Below are 17,828 nucleotides of genomic sequence, written 5' to 3'. Positions count from 1 at the left end.
AGGCCCTTACCAAGCTTTTCTCCAGCCCTCTCCGTGGGGCCTCAGCCCTGAGCTGAGAGGCCAAGGACTGTCCCTCAGCCCCCCACACACCCCTCCCCACCCACTGGCCTTCCTGAGCAAGGACACGTGCTTGGGATTTGGACTACCAGTCTCATAGAACTGGAAAGAACATGGCCCCTGCCCTCTTGGAGTCTGGAGTCTTGCTGTGAGCCAGTGATTGGCCCAGAAGGCAGAGTCTAGAGCTGTATGGCATCAACTCCATGTTCTCCCCATCTCAGCACTCGCTGATCTCCTCTCTCCCCTAAAACTTCCAGTCTCTGGGAAGGTGGGGCCACCATGGCCTCCTTCCCTTCTCTGTCCACCTTTCCTTCAAGCCGTGCTCACCTCCCCACCCGCAGATATGCCCAGGCCTCTCCAGCCCCGCTTCCCTCCACCTGCTGATCTCAGCATGCTCCTGCAGTGGAGCCTGCACCTGTCTCCTCCATTTTCCCACCAGCTGTCCCCATCCACACCACAGAAACCCCTAGAGCCACTGCCAGGACCATCAGCTTCCCACTCAACCTCCTCACCTCCCTTGGCCTCTACACCTCTGCCCACCTGTGATTCTCCTCCATTCTGGCCAAGTGCCAGGACTGCAGCATCCAGCATCTGTAGGGGCCTCCCCAGATGTCCCCTCTTCACCCCCAAAACAGAACCTGACCTCATATGTTCTGCTCTTCTCCCCAGCTTCCCAATTCCCCAGCCACCTGAGTTCCTCTTTACAGCCCTTCCTCAGCCCCAAATCCCGTTGGCCACCAAGGCCTTGTAGCTCAGGTCCTGCAATTTCCCCCCCGCTGAGGCCATCTCCTTCCCAGGGCTTGGTCACCCTCCCTCAGGCCCCTGCAATGGTGGCCTAGCTGGGTACCCACCCCCCATCTGCTTGCACTGGACACAGCCCCCTCACTGGCCTATGATGCCTTCCTGACGCTCCTTGGCCACCCTCCCTGCTCTGAGCCCCACATCTCTCTGCCCCTGGAGTGTCACCTGTACCTAAGTTTAGAAAGCCCTGTGTGAGAGGCACAAGTAAGCCTATGCCCTCCTTTAATAAACTGACTCTCTGAAGACAGAGCCAGCTCCTTGTTCACCTCTGGCCTCTAGCTTCTGGCTAGAAGTTTCTAGCATAAGCCCTTGCGTGCATTAAGAGTCCAAAGGCCTGTAATGAGTAAGTGAGCGAGAGCAAGGCCGTGCCCTGCTGTGTGACATGGGTTTTCTTTCTGCTTCCTTGCCCTGGGTCCCACTGCACACTGGAGCTGCCTCAGGTTGCTCGCATCCCCTCTCTTCTCTTCCAATCGTGCAGGACAGGACCACAAGCCTGGTACTGCCAAGACACCGAGGACACCAACCATGAAGGTAAGTAGGCACAGCCATGTGTCAGTGTGTGCACCAGTGGATGGTGGTCTGAGACGCCCCATGCAGCGGGGTAGCAGGTGCATGCACAGGCGTGTGCAGCTTTGGGCACGTTTTCACTCACCAGCCGGTCAGCAATCCCAAGCAGCTGGTTCTGAGTCTCGATTCTATGGCTGATGTCCTCCCAGTAGGATGACAGCACCACCACAGGTTTCACATTACCCCAGGGTAGGTAGTAGTAGTGGCACCCTGGAATGGAGAGACAGGCCTGAGCACTGTGCCAGGAGTGGAGGGTGGGTGGGATGGGGTGCTAAGAGTGCTAGCCTCCTGGGCACTCCAGGGCTAGGACTGGCAGAGCGCTGGGAAGGGGACCGCATGTGGGAGAGACAGGCACCTGCTCACCCTTCCCATCTAAGAACCCTCTTGGACACACGTGGAGTGACCCATGTTGCCCGGTGTCTGAAAGAGGTGCCTGAGCTCTGTGTGAGTTAAGCAGACAGCTGCAGCTCTCCTTAGGGCTCCTGGGCATGTCAAAACTGAGGAGTTGTTAGAGCTGCCCTGGGAAACCCAAGGCCACACTCCCTAAAATGTCCAAACCAAGGCCGGCAGACTCCTTGAAATGAGCAGGATGGGTCAGGGTCAATGCTGACCACAGCTGGTCCCAGGAACTGCATCTGTGGGCACTAGTAGCAGGGTCCCTCGCCTGGAGGAGAGCAAGGGGACAGCTGGAACAGGTTGGCCAGGGCCAGGGCCTTTGAATAGCCTCTGGCAGCTTTCCGTGGGAGGCAGGATTTAAGGTGTGGCCCCCTGCTCTATGATCCTGTGATCGGGGTCCCAGCCAGGAGCACTGCCTCACCGTCAAAGACTGCACGGCTATACTGAGTGGTGGAGGCCAGCGGCAGGCAGGTCATGTCGAACTTGTTCCCATAGTTCCCAATGCTGACCTCGAACTGGATGGCGTCATCCACATCCTGCAGCATGGTGGCCGAGTAGAAGGCCGCAAACAGGGAGTACTTGCGCCTCCTAAGGTACTTCTGTGAGCAGAGAGTGGGCCAGAGGGTCACAGGAGAAGCAAAGAAAGGCACCCGGGCTGGGGAGGGGACATGTATCTGGCAGGCCCTGGCCATAGCCGGCACCCAATAGCTCCTGGCTGGACTGACGGGTGGCAAGTAGCCCAAGAAAGAAACAGCATCCAGATTTCATTGCTAACTGAACAAGCTCATTCCAGATCTGCGTGCGTCTGGCCACGTTTCCCTAATAAAAGCTGCTCCTCCAAGGTCAAGCTGCCCCTAATCCAAACCAGCAGCGATGGTACCACCACATCAGCTGAGTGGGGTCTCCCACTGGGCCCTCAGGGGCAACCTGGAACTTATCTGCCATTTAGAGGGGCTAAAGGCTCTAAGCCACCAGGCACCTGCCCAGAGCTCCTGCCCCATGCCACTCAGGGTCTCCCCCTCAGCAGCCAGCTCTGCAGGACACACGGGCTGCCACTGTCATGTGCCTGGGGTGAAAGGGTCTCTTTGTCCCCTCCAGGCACTGAGCACAGGGTGGGGACAGGGCAGGAACTCAATCCTATGATTGAGAGAAGAGGGGTCAGACAATTGGGTGTTAGGTGAATGTAAATAGTAGCAACAGCTAGCACTTAGTAAGTGCTTACTGCATATGTGTATTAATTTCCTTAATTCTCACAACCATCTTATAAAGTATATTATTATAAGTTATATAATATAACTTTAAGTATAATATACCCCCACATTCCAGATAGGGAAACTGATGGAGCCTGTAAGTGCTGCAGCCAGATTTCAAACCAGAGCTATCTGACCACTGTGTCTATCAGCTTAAATCACCACACAGTCTCTGCACAGCTGCCTCCTGGACACAAGGCCAAGCTCCACCATCTGTTGCTCTGATATATCTGAGCCTGTTTCCTCATCTGTGAAATGGGGATAATAATAATAACAGCAGCCACCTCATGGTGCTGGGAGGAGTCAATAACAGCAGGGGTGTCAGCAGCACAGTGCCTGATACATGTTCAGTGCTTATTTGACTTAATAGTTATCCTTACATTATTATTATAAAATCACGTCTCATTTTGCATCAAGCTCTAGACTTTTGAAATATTTTCATTTATCTTCTCTGAGCCTCTGATCATTCCTCCAGGGAGGCAGGGGCAAGTGTTAATTTATTCCCACTTTACAGCTGAGACCTGAGGCCCAGAGAGGTAAAGGCACTATGCATGTGGGCAGGGCTGAGTCCTCCCTCTGCCATGACACCTCAAGGCCAGTCTGGTGTGGCCATCCCTTCCCCGCCCCCGACACCCAGCTCCCACCAAGAGCCATGCCCCTCACCTCCACCCGGAGGATGTCATCCGCAGGAAGGTCCTCCACCTTCTGCTCACTGTGCTCCACCAGCTTGGTCTCCAGGGAAAGCAGAAGTCGGCCACGATAAGCCACACCTTCCCCCTGCCAGGAAGGTCAGGTCACCAGGAGCAGGGGAAACAGAGGGAAGGAGGGGAAGGAAAGGGGCACCCTGTGGCCCTGAGGTAGCTCATCTCCCAGGCACCCAGGAGGTCCCTGAGCCAACCTCATCTCTCTGCAGATGAGGAAAGCGTGGCCCAGAGAGTTCGGGAGATATGACAAGCCACCCAGATGGACAGTGCCAGATGCCAACCCAGACCAAAAGACAAAGACAGAGAGACAGGGCCTGGATCCTTCAGGGCGGGGAACATGGAAGGATCAGACTGGCACTCAGGAGAGGTAGTGTCAAGGGGCAGAAGGAGAATTCCCTGAGTGGGTGACTGCCTGGATGTGGGCCCCCAGGCAGGGTTGGAAGACCTTGCATACAGGCCTGGGCTCCTGAGGGACCTGGGCATCTGGCATCCTGCCCTTGCCAGGCAGGGCTCCAGCCGGCTCACCTTGCCTGTGTTGAGCTCTGCGTAGGGGTCCAGGAAACCCGTGAACTCTCTGGGACTGCCATAGAGGTTGATGTAGCAGGGCCCAAAAGTGGGGAGGAAGCCCAGGTGGTCATCCACTGGGAGACACAAGTGGCAATCAGAGGGATCGGCCCAGTGGGGCTTCCCAATGCTCAACCCAGCCACCTTCCAGCCTGAGCCCACCCCTGACCCTCAGTTCCCCCCACATGCACCAGATGCAGCTCCTGTCAGTGTATAAAGACGAACGCCACAAGCGATAGCTCTCATGCCCTCCCCCACGTCTCTTTACTCCTCACCATCATGCTGAGATGCAATCATATTTGTATTATTTTTATTAGTCTCATTTTATAGATGAGGAAACTGAGCCTCAGAGATGCAAAGAAACACATGACTACAAGGTGGCAGGGCCCAGAATGGTGTCACCTCAAAGCCCATGCACTCAGCCAGCACACAAAGTTGGGGTTCAAGGCCCTCTACTGCTCGTGCCCCTCCCTAGCCCCACCCCATCAAGTCCTGCATCCTACGCTTCTATAGGCACTGTAGGCCCTGCAGCCAATGGGGAGGACCTAAGAGGTCCCAGAGCCCGGTAACAACAGAAACCATCTCCCAGGAGGCCAGGGATGGAGCCCAGCTAGATGTTCCTCCTCCCCAGGGCAGCCACCAGGCACATACCCCCTGCCCTAATGGCCTTGCCTCATCCCAGAATCTCCTCCACACACACACACATTGTGCAAAGAACATTTTTTAACAGTGCAGGTCAGAGGAGAGAGAATTACACTCCTGAAGAGGGGAAATCTCTCCATATCCTTTCCATCCTTTTTTGGAGGCTCTCTTTTGCTAACATCATTTTCCAGCTCACAGCTGAGTTTGCCAGATGGGACTTTACTGGCCATACCCTGAAAACCCTAAAATGCCACACTGTCCCTTTCAGAGGAATGGGGAAGAGGTTGTTCCCAAAATACCAAAGGTGGAAAGCAGAGCCAGAGACGGGAACCCTCTGGAACGACCCAATCAGGCCACACAAGGATGAGCCAAAGTAGGGACAAAACAAATGGCCTCAGCAGAGAAGTGTTTGAGCCAGACCTAAGGTCATGCACTGCAAGTCCAGCCCCTGCTGAGACCCTAGGGATGAGGGAGGAGCCAGGACAGGGAGGGACCAGAAGGCTAGAGCCTCACCTCCCCTCTCAGCCAGGGGCCACCCCACTTCCTTCAACACCTTCCCTCTCCTAGACCCCAGCACAGACAGGGCACTGGCCTTCAGGAGAGGTGGGAGGCCCAGGTAGATGGGCTAACAGGAGCATTACTAATTGTTTGCGTTAATCATCTCAATTATGATTTACCTTGGGGATTTCAACTCCAAGAGTTTTTAACTCCTCTTGGCCTCCTCCTGGCCCCTGAAACACCTCACACTCCCCCTGCCCCACTCCAGACCCCCATGCCTGCCCCTACCCCTCACTACCAGACAGAGGGGTCTAACTGGAGCATCGGCCCAAGCCTATCCCATTTAGGAAGGGTTGGGGAAAATGGGAGGAAATTGTCCCTTAAAGCATTCCAGACGATTTACATGCTCCACAGAGGCTGAGAGGCGACAGCAAATGTAAGTCCAGGGACATACCTTTGTGGGGGAACCTCAGTCCCACCTCAGGCAAATCAAAAACCCCCATGCCTCCAGCACCCTCGCCCCTCTAACCAAAACCCAAGGCCCCGCTTCCCTGGTTGCCCCCAAGGTGACAGCAACGTACGGTCTGCGGCTTTCGAAGACTTGACGGCACCTGCAGTCTCCTCTGAAGCGTAAAGAAATGGAAAAGGGGTTAGGGTGGGCATGGCTGGGAGAAGTACCGGTTACATGAACAGGCTGTGGATGAAGAGCTGGCAGACAGACAGATGGAAAGACAGCTCCAGGCTGTGAAACAGATGCAGCCCGAGGCCCCACCCTCTGCCCAGCTGTAAATGTATCACAAACTAAATCATCACAGCCCCTCCAGACGCAGCCCCCAATACCCCATGAGCCCTAGGGGTCCCACTTGGCCTGCCCATCACTCTGTGTGTTCCGTTTGCGGGACCCGAAATTTGATTCAATACACTCAAGGAATAATTCAGAAAAGAAAATGTGCTTTTCCATATGATAGCCAGATAAGTGAGGGGAACAAAGTACAGACACAACGGAAGGGTGGGGAGACACAAAAGGGCCAGAGCTAGGAAGCCAGGCACACCCCACACTCCAAGCCCACAGGCAGGTCGCACCAGGCGCGCCGAGCAGGGACATTTCAAGGCACAACATCTCCACCTAGTGGCCGTGTCCAGAATCACCCCTGAAGGCTCCACGTTGCATATTCACAACAGCAGGCACTGGCATCTGGCTTCTGACCGCTTCCAGGGAAGCACAGAGCCAGACGCTGTCCACAAGCTGAACACGCTACACACTTGGGTGCGCCCCTAAATGTTGGTAAGGAATGTCTAGAAATAAGAAAAGCAAGGAAGGAAATGCTCTGGCACACATATGGACTCTGAATCTGTCCCTCACTGCTAGGCAGGTACACAATGCCGCCAAGGAAGCGGACACCCCTCAGTCTTCCTCCACTGTCCTCTCTGATTTCTGCCTCTTCCCAAATCTGACCTTCCCATTCTCCTTCTCCAACAGCAAAGTGTGATGCAGTCTGAGGTCACATGCCCACCCGGGACGTGGTTGGTGAACTTGCTGATTACTTCCCTTCCTCGTTTACCTTTACCTGTTGCTGTCCTCCAGAAAACACTTCTTTTCCCCAGCCCTGTGACTGCAGTCAGAAGTCAAGGGTTGAGGAAAACTTTGTGAAGGAAGAGTGCACAAAGACACAGAGAGAAAGAGTGGAGAAGAGAGAAGGGAGCATGGCCGTCCGGAGTGAGGACAGGGCAGAGGCAGCAAGGAGGGCCCGGCCCAGCCCCTCGGCCCTCCTCAGCCAGGCCCTCCTCAGCTACGAATGTCAGCCAGCAGACACCAGGGCTGCATAAATCATAGTTCATGGCCACCTTGATCTCCAAAGCAAGAGGTTTCCTTCCATGGGCAAGCCAGGGCTCTGCTCGTGGGGAGATTTCTGCAACAGTGAGAGGGCCAACACAGGCACAGCTGCAGGCCCAAGGAGAGCAGTGGCCAGGGACCACCGGAAGGAAACAGATCCCATTTTAAGCTCCTTCTAAATGATTACTAACAGGCCTGGCCTGTTATCTTGGGCTAATGAGGCCAAGGTCACAGTTCCAACCCCCATGTGCTTCTTACAGAGGCAAAGTTGGCTTCCCACCCAGAGATTTTGAATTCTGGCTACAGACTGGTGCCCAGCCCAGATGCAGAAGTCCCCCTAATCCCGTCGGCCATCTGACCAACACATGCCTCTGGTGGCTCTGAGGACCAAGTGGGTGACTGCAGAGCAGCCTGCCTCCCAACCACACCTTTTCATTAATTCACCCTTTCTTTCTTTCTTTTCTTTTGTTTCTTTGTTTTTATTTAGACAGTGTCTCGCTCTTGTCGCCCAAGCTGGAGCACAGTGGTGTGATCTCGGCTCACTGCAACCTCCACCTCCCGGGTTCAAGCGATTCTCCTGCCTCAGTCTCCCAAGTAGCTAGGATTACAGGTGCCCACCACCGTGCTGGGCTATTTTTTGTATTTTTAGTAAAGACGGGGTTTCACTATGTTGACCAGGCTGGTCTCGAACTCCTGAACTCAGGTGATCCACCCACCTCGGCCTCCCAAAGTGCTGGGATTACAGGTATGAGCCACTGCACCCAACCTAATTTACCCATTCTTTCATTCATTTGTTCATTCAGCAAACCTAACCAGGTGCAGGAGGAGGCACTGAGAATATGCAATAAGACACGGCCCTGCTGATGTCTTAGGTCAATGACTCCTAACTTGGGGATGGATCACAGTCTCTGGGTGTGAAGGCCCATCCTGGGCTCTCGCCCCTGTGTCTGCAGACAGTTAAGGGCACAGTGACTAGTGAAGCCACCCAAGACAAAGCCTCTACTTCGTCCACATCACCCTTCTGCCAAAACACAAGTGTTTTATTGTGTTTTCCCTCAGTCCAGGGAGCTGGGGCTATGGAAGTCCAAAACACAGATGAATGCTCCCAGTTCTGTGACCCGAGCAACAAAGCTCAGCTGCCTCACCTGGGGGAAGCTGAAGGAGATAGAGAGCAAGACCTCCTAGCCCAGTGAGCCACAAGTCCCAGCCCTGCACACAGTCCCTGGGAGGTGCATGAAGAAGCTGAGGCTGTCACCTGCAGTCTGCCCCGCCAGCCCCCTCTGCCTCTCGGCACATCCCCAAGCCCATGGCAGCTGGCTGCCTGCCTCTCACTTGCGCCAGGCAAGAGGAGAAACTGAAAACTGCTGGGAAATCAGCATCATCTACATTTCAGAGACGAAAGGAGACTAACTTTGGATTTCTTAGCTGTGGAAAACACTAGGATACAAGTGCTATTTATGGAGCATGAGTTTCCTATGTATAAAGTTATGAAAGAATCTGTGTACATTTCACAGAGCTCATGTGCCTATTACCTTTCAAAAGACCTGCAGCTTCTAAGGAAAGCACTCTTTTTTAAAAAACAAAATTCTGACTTAATACTTCAGAGCAGAGGGTCCAAGGAACACTCTAGTGTGCCCAGGCAAACTTGTGGGCAGAGGTGTTTAAGAGGTTAGTGTTAGGTCTTGTCCTCACTGGAAACAAAAACAAAAACAGAAAAACAAAAACTCCTAGTTGAACCAAATCATCTGGTGAACCCTGAGGCGGGGAAATACAGAGAAAGAACTTGTTTTTACAGTTCAGTTTCATGTGGGCTTTGAGAGCAGTGAGGAAATACAAGTGTTGTCTATCGCCCCAGTGGGCTAGAAGCCCACAACGTGGAGAAACAACATAAAAAAGGGCTGAAAGGAAAGTTGGAGCGACGCATTTCGAGGGGGCTGCGTGCAAGTCAGGGACACTTGGCCAGAGCAAGGCAAGGGCCCGACCTCAAGGCCGGAGAGAGGCCCTGGCCCCAGAAAGGGACCCACCTCTGCAGGAACGGGTGGGCAGAGTCCGAGAGTCATCAAAGACAGCTCCAGTTGGATGCACAAGTTTAACTCTTTTACTGCCACTTAGATCAAGCTATTTAACTGCATGTTCAAAACCGGTTAGCTGGTTGCAAGAAGATTCTCATTTATTTCCAGAACCATGGGTGATGGAAGGTGGTCCCAACTTTGAATGCCTTCCGAAGCACGCTGGGTTGCCTGTGACCTGAGCGCCATCTAGTGACCACATAAACATCTTTCTCGCCTTCCCACCAACACACTCTTGCGGACACAGAGAAAAGTGAGGGCTCACACAGCATAGAAATGAAGCTAGGTCGGGGGATGCGAACTCTCCGTCAGGGGGCTGGCGACAAGCACAGCTGCAGCCTCGTGAAACACGACTGTCAGAAAACAGTCAGAAATGCCCCACTGTGCCTCCACCAGTGTCTGCCCCTGGAATCAGAGACAGAGACAGTGCCAGCCAGAAAACTGAAGAAGAGGTTCCTTCCATACCAAGAGTGCTGACCTGTGAGGTGACCCTCTGTCTGCATTACCACCCCCAGATCTCTCTACCTGTTCGGGAAGACAGCCCTTCTCAGAAACTATCTGAACAGCAATAAGTGAAGGGGTGGGGCCACATCCCAGAACACATTGTTCCCCCAGCGAGGAAGGGAGGGGCTGGGGCAGGAAGAGCAGGTTTGCAGTGCCTGCAGGAGGGTCATTTCTGAGACTAGTCCAGAGTCCCAACAAGGAAATCAGAAGGCAGAGAACAGCTAGATGTAGAAGCTCAGGGAGGGTGCCTGGGAGTTTACTGTACAATTCTCTACTTTTGCGTGTACTTGAAATTTTCTATAATTAAAAGTTGCCCTTTAAATGTTTCAGAGAACTCAGCAAAACCAGTCTTTTCATTTCTTTCTTGCCACGTGGCCTTGGCATATGTCATCACCTCTGCCTGGAGCTCTTTCCTACCTACTCCTCACATGCTGGTGGCTTCCCCTCTGGCAGCCTAAGACACCTCCTCCTAGAAGCCTTCCTTGACTCCATCAGGCAGAAGCAGCTCTCCTCTACTCTCTTATTCTCTTTCACCATGTATGTCCTTTTCTTTGAGGGCACTTAACACAACTTATACCCATATATTTATTTGTCTACTTGTTTGTGGCCTGTCAGGACTCTAAGTTCCCTGATGGTGTGACCAAGAATATTTTGTTCAACCCTCTATGCCCAGCCCCTGACACAAGGCATATGCTCAATAAACATCTCCTAAAAGAATGAAGTGAATGGAAAACAATGTCAGGTATATGCCTCTGATAGATGCCTACATTTACAGAAGGACATGAGGACATCAAGCAGCTAGAAGTCTAAGTTAACAATGTCTTGCTTAAAAGCGATGTAACATTTGGAAGGCCAAGGCGGGTGGATCACCTCAGGTCAGAAACTCCTCAGGTCAGGAGTTTGAGACCAGCCTGGCCAACATGGTGAAACCCTGTCTCTACTAAAAATACAAAATATTAGCCGGGTATGGTGGCAGGCACCTGTAATCCTGGCTCCTTGGGAGGCTGAGGCAAGAGAATTGCTTGAACCCAGGAGGCAGAAGTTGCATTGAGCCAAGATCACGCCACCACTGCACTCCAGGCTGGGCAAAAAGAACAAGACTCTTTCTCAAAAAAAAAAAAAAAGGAACATTTTAAAAAATGGTATATCCAGTCTCCTCTCCTAGAGGTCTCCTAGAGATCTAGAATCTGGAGATGATCTCCAACTTCAAGAGCACTGGGTAGAGTCAGCCAGAAATGGCATGTTAACCTGTCTTCCAGCTAAAGATCTCAGGAGATGGATGAACAGAGAAAGACCCACACACCCTATCTGTGGGAGATACCAATACTGAACAGATCTTGCAGGAGAGTGAATAAAGCAGGGAGAGGGCAGAGGGCCAACCAGGATATGGAAACTGCATCCATAAGATTCAGGAAAGCATTCACCTGCATATTGCAGAAAATGATTTGGAATCCTCAGTAGAGTACAATGAGATGTAGTTTTTGTGGAATAAAGCAGAACTGCCGGGAGAGAACAGACAAGGAGCAAAGAAGTAAAGGAAAATATAAAAGGAGTGACAGGGGAAAAGGAAGGCTTGACAAGAACCTACAAATGCAATAGCCCATTTTAAACCATGTACGAAGCAGTAAAAGGCAGAATTGGTACAGAAAAAAAATCAGATTAGCAACATAGAAAGCCCATCTTAATGATAAAAACAGCAAATGTTACTTTAGGGTTATTGTGTACCAGACATTATAAGAACCTTACCTTTATAATCTCATGATTTTTACAACCACCTCATGAGGGTTGGGACTTGCAAGAACCCCATTTTACGGAGACTAGAGCAACTCACTCAGTTACAAAGAAGCAGAGCCAAGAGCATTTGAACCCAAGTTGGCCAGCTGGAGAGCTGGAGCTCTCCCCACCTCCCCACTCTGCCTTCAGCTGTCCATGGCATAACAATCCTCCACTCAGATTTAAGAATTCATGTCTCAGACAAAATTCAATGGAAAGTGTCCTTTACCAAGAAAGATTAAAATAATTTTCTAAACTATCAGAAAAAAGATCAATTCCTATGAGCAGCATCTAGTCAGGAAAAAAATTAACTATGAAAGAATCAAATCAGACTGCTCTCAGAAAACACACAAAAATAAATTCAAAATAGATCAAATGTTTAAATGTTAAAAAAATTAATAGAATTAAATACAACCTTAGGGTCTGCTGAACCTTAGGGTTTGAACATGACACAGAAGGCAGAAACCATACTTTCATTATTTAAATGAGAAATTTTAAAAATAAAGACAAGAAGCTAGAAAGTTAAAGAAGGAAACAATAAAATCAGTCTAAAGAGAGTTAAAGAGTGCAAAGATTGAAAGTCCAATAAAGTTTTAAAATAAACTTCTAACCAGCTAATCAAGAAAAAAAAAAACTCAAATATGTAACATTAGAAATAAGAAAAAGGAAAACACCACAGGTAGAGAGAATTATTCACATTATAAAAATTTGCTCTGTGTAACACTATGCAAACAAATTAGACCTCAATGTAATGGATGCTTTTCTAGGAAAATATAAATTATCAAAATTGACTAGAGTAAAAGCAGCAAACTAAAAATAACAATCATCACAGGAGAAATTGAAAAGTTTTTAAAGAGCTATTACTATACCCACTCAAAAAGGGCACCCAGCCCATATGGTTTTATGGGTGAATTATTTCAAACCCTCAAAAGACTGTATTCTTATGTTATATAAACTATTCCAGATGTTAGAGAAGACTTTAAATCTTTACAATTAATTTTACAAAGCCAGCATAACCCAGATATCAAAACCAAAGAAATAATAAGCAGACATACCAGTTGAAGATAACAGAGAAACAGGCCCAAGAACACATTTAGGAATTTAGTAGGTGATAAAGGCAGCATTTTGAAATATAGGGAAAAGATTACTCAAAGTACAGTGTTTGTATCACCAAAGAACAATTTTGAAAAAAGTAATGCTAGATCCCTGCCTTATTCCCTAAGGAAAAGACTAACAGATTTGGCTACATAAAAATTTCAAGTTTCTATAGGTCAAAAACTATTAATTGGTAAAATAAAGCCAACAAGAGTTATTTACTACATATATGACAGGGGAAAAGTTAATATCCATACATATACAGAACTTTTACAAAACTATGAGAAAGAGATAAACATTTCTTCATATAGGCCAAGAACATAAATAGGACATTTATAATAGAATGAATATAAATTATACACACATGTTATATATAAATATAAAATAATTATTTAAATATATTCAAATTGAAGTCATCAACTTCACCAGCTCTCAATAAAATGCAAATTAAGGCAACAGTGAAATACCATTTTCACCTATGAAATTAACAAAGTTCTTTTTTTAATATTATTTTACCCTGTGTTGGGGAGGGCATAGCAAAATAAGCCTAGGGACATGATAAGAGTATAAAATAGTCCAGTCTTTCTGAAGGGCAATTTTGATAAATATCAAAAGCCTTAAAAATGTTGAAATCCTAGGCTGGGTGCAGTGGCTCATGCCTGTAATCCCAGCACTTTGGGAGGCCAAGGTGGGCGGATCACGAGGCCAGGAGTTCGAGACCAGCCTGGCCAATGTGGTAAAACCCTGTCTCTACTAAAAATACAAAGATTAGCTGGGCGTGGTGGTGTGCACCTGTAGTCCCAGCTACTCGGGAGGCTGAGGCAGGAGACTTGCTCGAATCGGGGAGGTGGAGGTTGCAGTGAGCTGAGTTTGGGCCACTGCACTCCAGCCTGGCAACAGAGTGAGACTGCATCTCAAAAAAAAAAAAAAAGTTGAAATCTTTTCCAATTTTAGGTGTTTATCCAAAAGGAAACTCATGAATTATATAAAGATTCAGCTACAGAAATATTCATTGCCAATTTAGTTACTTATAATGTGGAAAATTTTGAAAACACCTACATGTTCATCATCAACTAGTTAACGTGGATCATGATACATTCACATAATGGAATATATGTATCCATTTAAAATTGTATTATAGAAGAACATTTAATAACAGGAAAAGATATCTATGTTGTATTGCAAAGGATCAAAAAGCAATTTTCAAAACAATTTGTTCTAATGTATATATATACGTATCTATACATTAAATACACACATCTTACATGCATGTACAGATATATACATACACACAGAAAGGTCTCGGAGTGCTAATAGTTCTGTCTGGAGGGGTGGGCTTATGGGTAATTTCAGGTAAATTTTATATTCTTTCAGATTATTTCTTTATTTAAAATTTTACAAAATGATGATGACTTACTTTTTTAATAGACCAATAAGATCTATTTCAATAGCTTTTGAAACCGCTAGAGCACAGTCGGCCAATGCAGGACCTGACGGATGGCATGGCCACAGCCAGCCAATATTCTCTGCAGGAGTGAATTATCCTCTTTGTGCCCTTCAGTGGCATATCCCACAATCCAAGTGTGGAGAACCCTAAATGTCTGCAAGACCTCTCTTTCATTGCCAGAGCCCTTCTCAGTGGAAAATGGGCAACAAAGGCCTTATAATCTCCCCTTTTCTGCAAACTCTCAAAACTAGAGGTATAAGCTGGATAGAGGGGGGACAGGGGAGAGCACAGGGGGTCAAAGGGTAGAACGAAGAGGAAACATACCTTCTATTTCTCCTCCAGGGGCAGAGATTTTCGACATACTCAGGTCGGTGGTAGCCACGATGTCATTGTGAGTGAGGCGATCCCTAGAGCAAGGGAGCAGAGAGGGCCTGAACACAGGGAAGGAACTACAGGCCACAGCCCACCCAGGAAGTATGTGGCCTCAGTTATACATCGCAGGGGGGGCGGGGGGCGGGCAGAAAGCACTCCTGGTCTTCACTTTGGTAGGTTACTGAGGCCTGGTAATCCCAGAGATGAAGAAACTGCACAGAAGACTTTTCCAAGACTCTCTGAGAGGGAACTAGTTCATCTTGCCAACCACCAGCATCCCATCAGGCAAGCAAGCCCCGGCTGCCAGCTTGGATCTCTGCAGACACATCTGCAGGCTGACAGGGAGGAGGGCGGAGGCAAGGAGGCAGGGCCAGAGACTGGGGAGACTGTTCAGGGAGCCAGATTCCCAGACCCAGGGAGAGCTGAGAGGCTCCAGGAGCTAAAGAAATGTTCAGATCAATGAGAAAACTAGGTGACCAGGAAGAAACTATCTCTAAGGCCACAGTCTTGAAGTAGCCAATGGTAATACACGATTCCTTTTTGTATCTGACTTTGTATGTAATGGAGCACTTTTAGCCTTTATCACACCGGAGGCTCACACAGCCTTGAGAAACAAGCACTTTCATTATTATCTCTGTTGCACCAATGAGGAAACCGAGGCTCAAAGCCATGTAGGTATTTGCCCAAGGTCATTGGGAGGGAGGGGAAGACCGGAATGGAAGTCCCGGAGTCCTGATTCCTGGACCACTGCTCCTGCATGGCACAGGGCCTGCTTCCAGGGGCGCAATTCTCGGCTCCCCAACCAGTGTAGGGGACTGTGGCCAGGAGCTCAAGGAGGCTGACTGATTGATTCACCTATCAGCCAACTATGTCCTGTGCAGACCCTCCCTCTGAACCCCACTCCTGCCTCCTTTGATGATAATAAACAGTAATTGAGCTAACATTTATTGAGCACCTACTAAGAGCTAAGCACTGCACTAAAACCATCAAGTGACTTAACTCACATCAGCACGACCAGGTAGGTCCTACAATTAGCCCCAAATTCAGATGAGAAAGCCGACGTTGAGAAGGTTAAATAATTTGCCAAGATGGCAAAGCTGGGATTTGAGGCCAGAAATGCTGATGTGGAGACCAGAGCTTTGATTGCAGCCACCTGCTGCTTCCCAGGTAGGCTAGACCTGGGGTCAAAACCACTAGGTCAAGAACCCCCACAACAAAGAATATTCCAGTCCCAAATGCCAGTGATGCAGAAGCTGAGAAACGCTGGGCTGGGCAGGACCCATCTCCTTCAGGAAGTTTCTCCTGCATATTTTCCCCTTCTTCTTGGTGCCTCTTTGTCCCCCTCTCCCTGTTGTGAGTGCCTTACCATGGGCAGCTTCAAATGACACATCCCAACCCCATTGTGAAAGCACACCTGGCATGGTGCTTCGATGTTTCTTTGAAATCCTGACCCTATGAAGTACCCTAATCTCTGCCCAGTTTCTGTGCTCCTTCCTTCCTCTCTCTTTGTATTTCCCAGGGAGGTGATTAAGCTTTGATTTTTAAAGTTTTCCACCGCCAGTGCTACATTAGGAAGAATGCATTGTCAGCACAGACAGATCTTCACCATTTTTCCAGGTGAATGATGTTAATAAGAACTGAAAAGCTGGGTGTGGTGGCTCATGCCTGTAATCCCAGCACATTGGGAGGTCAAGGCGGATGGATCACCTGAGGTCAGGAGTTCAAGACCAGCCTGGCCAACATGCTGAAGCCCCGTTTCTACTAAAAATACAAAAATTAGCCAGGGGTGGTGGTGCGTGCCTGTAATCCCTGCTAACTCAGGAGGCTGAGGCAGGAGAATCACTTGAACCTGACAGGCGGAGGTTGTAGTGAGCCAAGATTGCACCATTGGACTCCAGCCTGGGCGACAAGAGCGAAATTCCATCCAAAAAAAAAAGAAAGAACTGGAAAGTAAAAATTTCCTGGAACGTTTTACAATGAGATTCTCAGCACCAGATGACTGACAGCTGATGGCATTTGTACACTGTCTTCATAAGCAAACCCTAGACAAGACCAGCACTTGAGAAGGAATTGGATTTCTGACCTCCGGCCTTCTCTGAATTGGGAGAAGAGGGAAGGAGAGTGGGAGGAGAAAGGTTTTGTTTTATGGAGGTAGGGGGTGGTTTGGGTTTTTTTGTTTTGTGTTGTTTGGTTTTTTAATGAAAAGGGAATTTCTGAAGAATTAAATGGAAGATTAAGTTACAGAGAAAAGGCCATATGGACTGTATCCTATTTCCAGGATTCAGGTAATAACAAAAGCTTATCTGCATTTTCTGGGAAGAAAGCACTCTTCTGGATAGGAACTTGAAGCAGCAGAATGCTTTCTGGCCAAGAGTTGGGTTTTGGGGCTTGGGGTTGCTTTTGGAAAATACAGCAAGTCTGAAAATAGACTCACAATAAAAATGCCACTTCAACCCAAACCAGAGATGCAACCACCAGATTCTGTAATGTGTTTGGATTGTACAGTACGCTGATGCCTTTGACACAGCTCACCCGGACTCGGGCCAGACACATCCACAACACAAGAGACAACCGCACCCACACACATCCACATGTGCAAACACGCAGGGACACGCACAGCTCACTGCCCACAGTCAGACCGGCACACATGGAGAGCTGAGATGAAGAGATCATTCTGGGATGTAAAGCACATCTTTCCTCCAAACCGCTTCCCCACGGTACATACCCGTGGTCACTGCCCTCGCGGCCTCTCCCTCACAGGCCCTCCTGGCGGCTCTCTTTCCTCTCCTCTAATTCTCACAAGCTGTTTTCTTTAGGCCTGGGGAACTGGCACACAGCTTAATGGCTCTGTGGCCTGGGGGTTTTTCCCTAGTCTCTCATTATCCTCCTGGTTGGGGGTGTCATGGGCATAAGACCAAAGGAGAACACGCTGGGGAACCACACAGCCAAGACTTCTTGGGGGCAAAGAAAGGACAACTCTCTCTTTTTGGGAAGCCCAATGCCCCGAGATCACACGTGTGGACCCCAAATGTTCCCCTCAAGTGTAAGAGAAAACACCCCTCAACTAGCAGGAGGTGGCATGGCCTAGTGGTTAGGAACACAGGCTTTGGAAACAGCAGGCTTGGGTTCAAGCCTGGCCTCAGCTACTTTCCAGCTAGCTGTCAGCTCAGGCAGGTCACTCAATCTTTCCCAACCTGCCTTCTCATCTGCGAACTGATGTCAGTGAGCCCAGCTCACTTGAGATGACTCGTGTCG

At 49.2% G+C, this 17,828-nt stretch overlaps 1 protein-coding gene across 22 annotated transcripts in view; it reads right to left on the bottom strand.

Annotated features, from left to right (window-relative positions):
* Nucleotides 1-17,828, bottom strand: part of DYSF (dysferlin) — a 237,169-nt gene that overhangs the window by 135,218 nt on the left and 84,123 nt on the right. For 14 of the 22 annotated variants that reach the window (XR_004054403.1, XR_004054402.1, XM_010361938.2 and 11 more), the window contains 6 exons: nucleotides 14,526-14,608; nucleotides 6,061-6,102; nucleotides 4,301-4,416; nucleotides 3,735-3,848; nucleotides 2,243-2,420; nucleotides 1,511-1,635 (listed from right to left, as the gene is read on the bottom strand). Coding sequence is in view for 20 of the 22 variants with exons in the window: in XM_010361938.2 (XP_010360240.2) it covers nucleotides 1,511-1,635; nucleotides 2,243-2,420; nucleotides 3,735-3,848; nucleotides 4,301-4,416; nucleotides 6,061-6,102; nucleotides 14,526-14,608 (658 nt within the window). In the remaining 2 variants the exon portion in view is untranslated. The remainder of the gene's footprint in view (nucleotides 1-1,510; nucleotides 1,636-2,242; nucleotides 2,421-3,734; nucleotides 3,849-4,300; nucleotides 4,417-6,060; nucleotides 6,103-14,525; nucleotides 14,609-17,828) is intronic. The other 8 variants (XM_010361936.2, XM_010361942.2, XM_010361944.2 and 5 more) reach the window with 1 other exon arrangement.

This window comes from Rhinopithecus roxellana, chromosome 17 (genome assembly GCF_007565055.1).
Source record: "Rhinopithecus roxellana isolate Shanxi Qingling chromosome 17, ASM756505v1, whole genome shotgun sequence".
NCBI lineage: Eukaryota > Metazoa > Chordata > Mammalia > Primates > Cercopithecidae > Rhinopithecus > Rhinopithecus roxellana.
The sequence above is the reverse complement of the archived record's forward strand: the minus strand, read 5'-3'. Positions and strand labels throughout refer to the sequence as shown.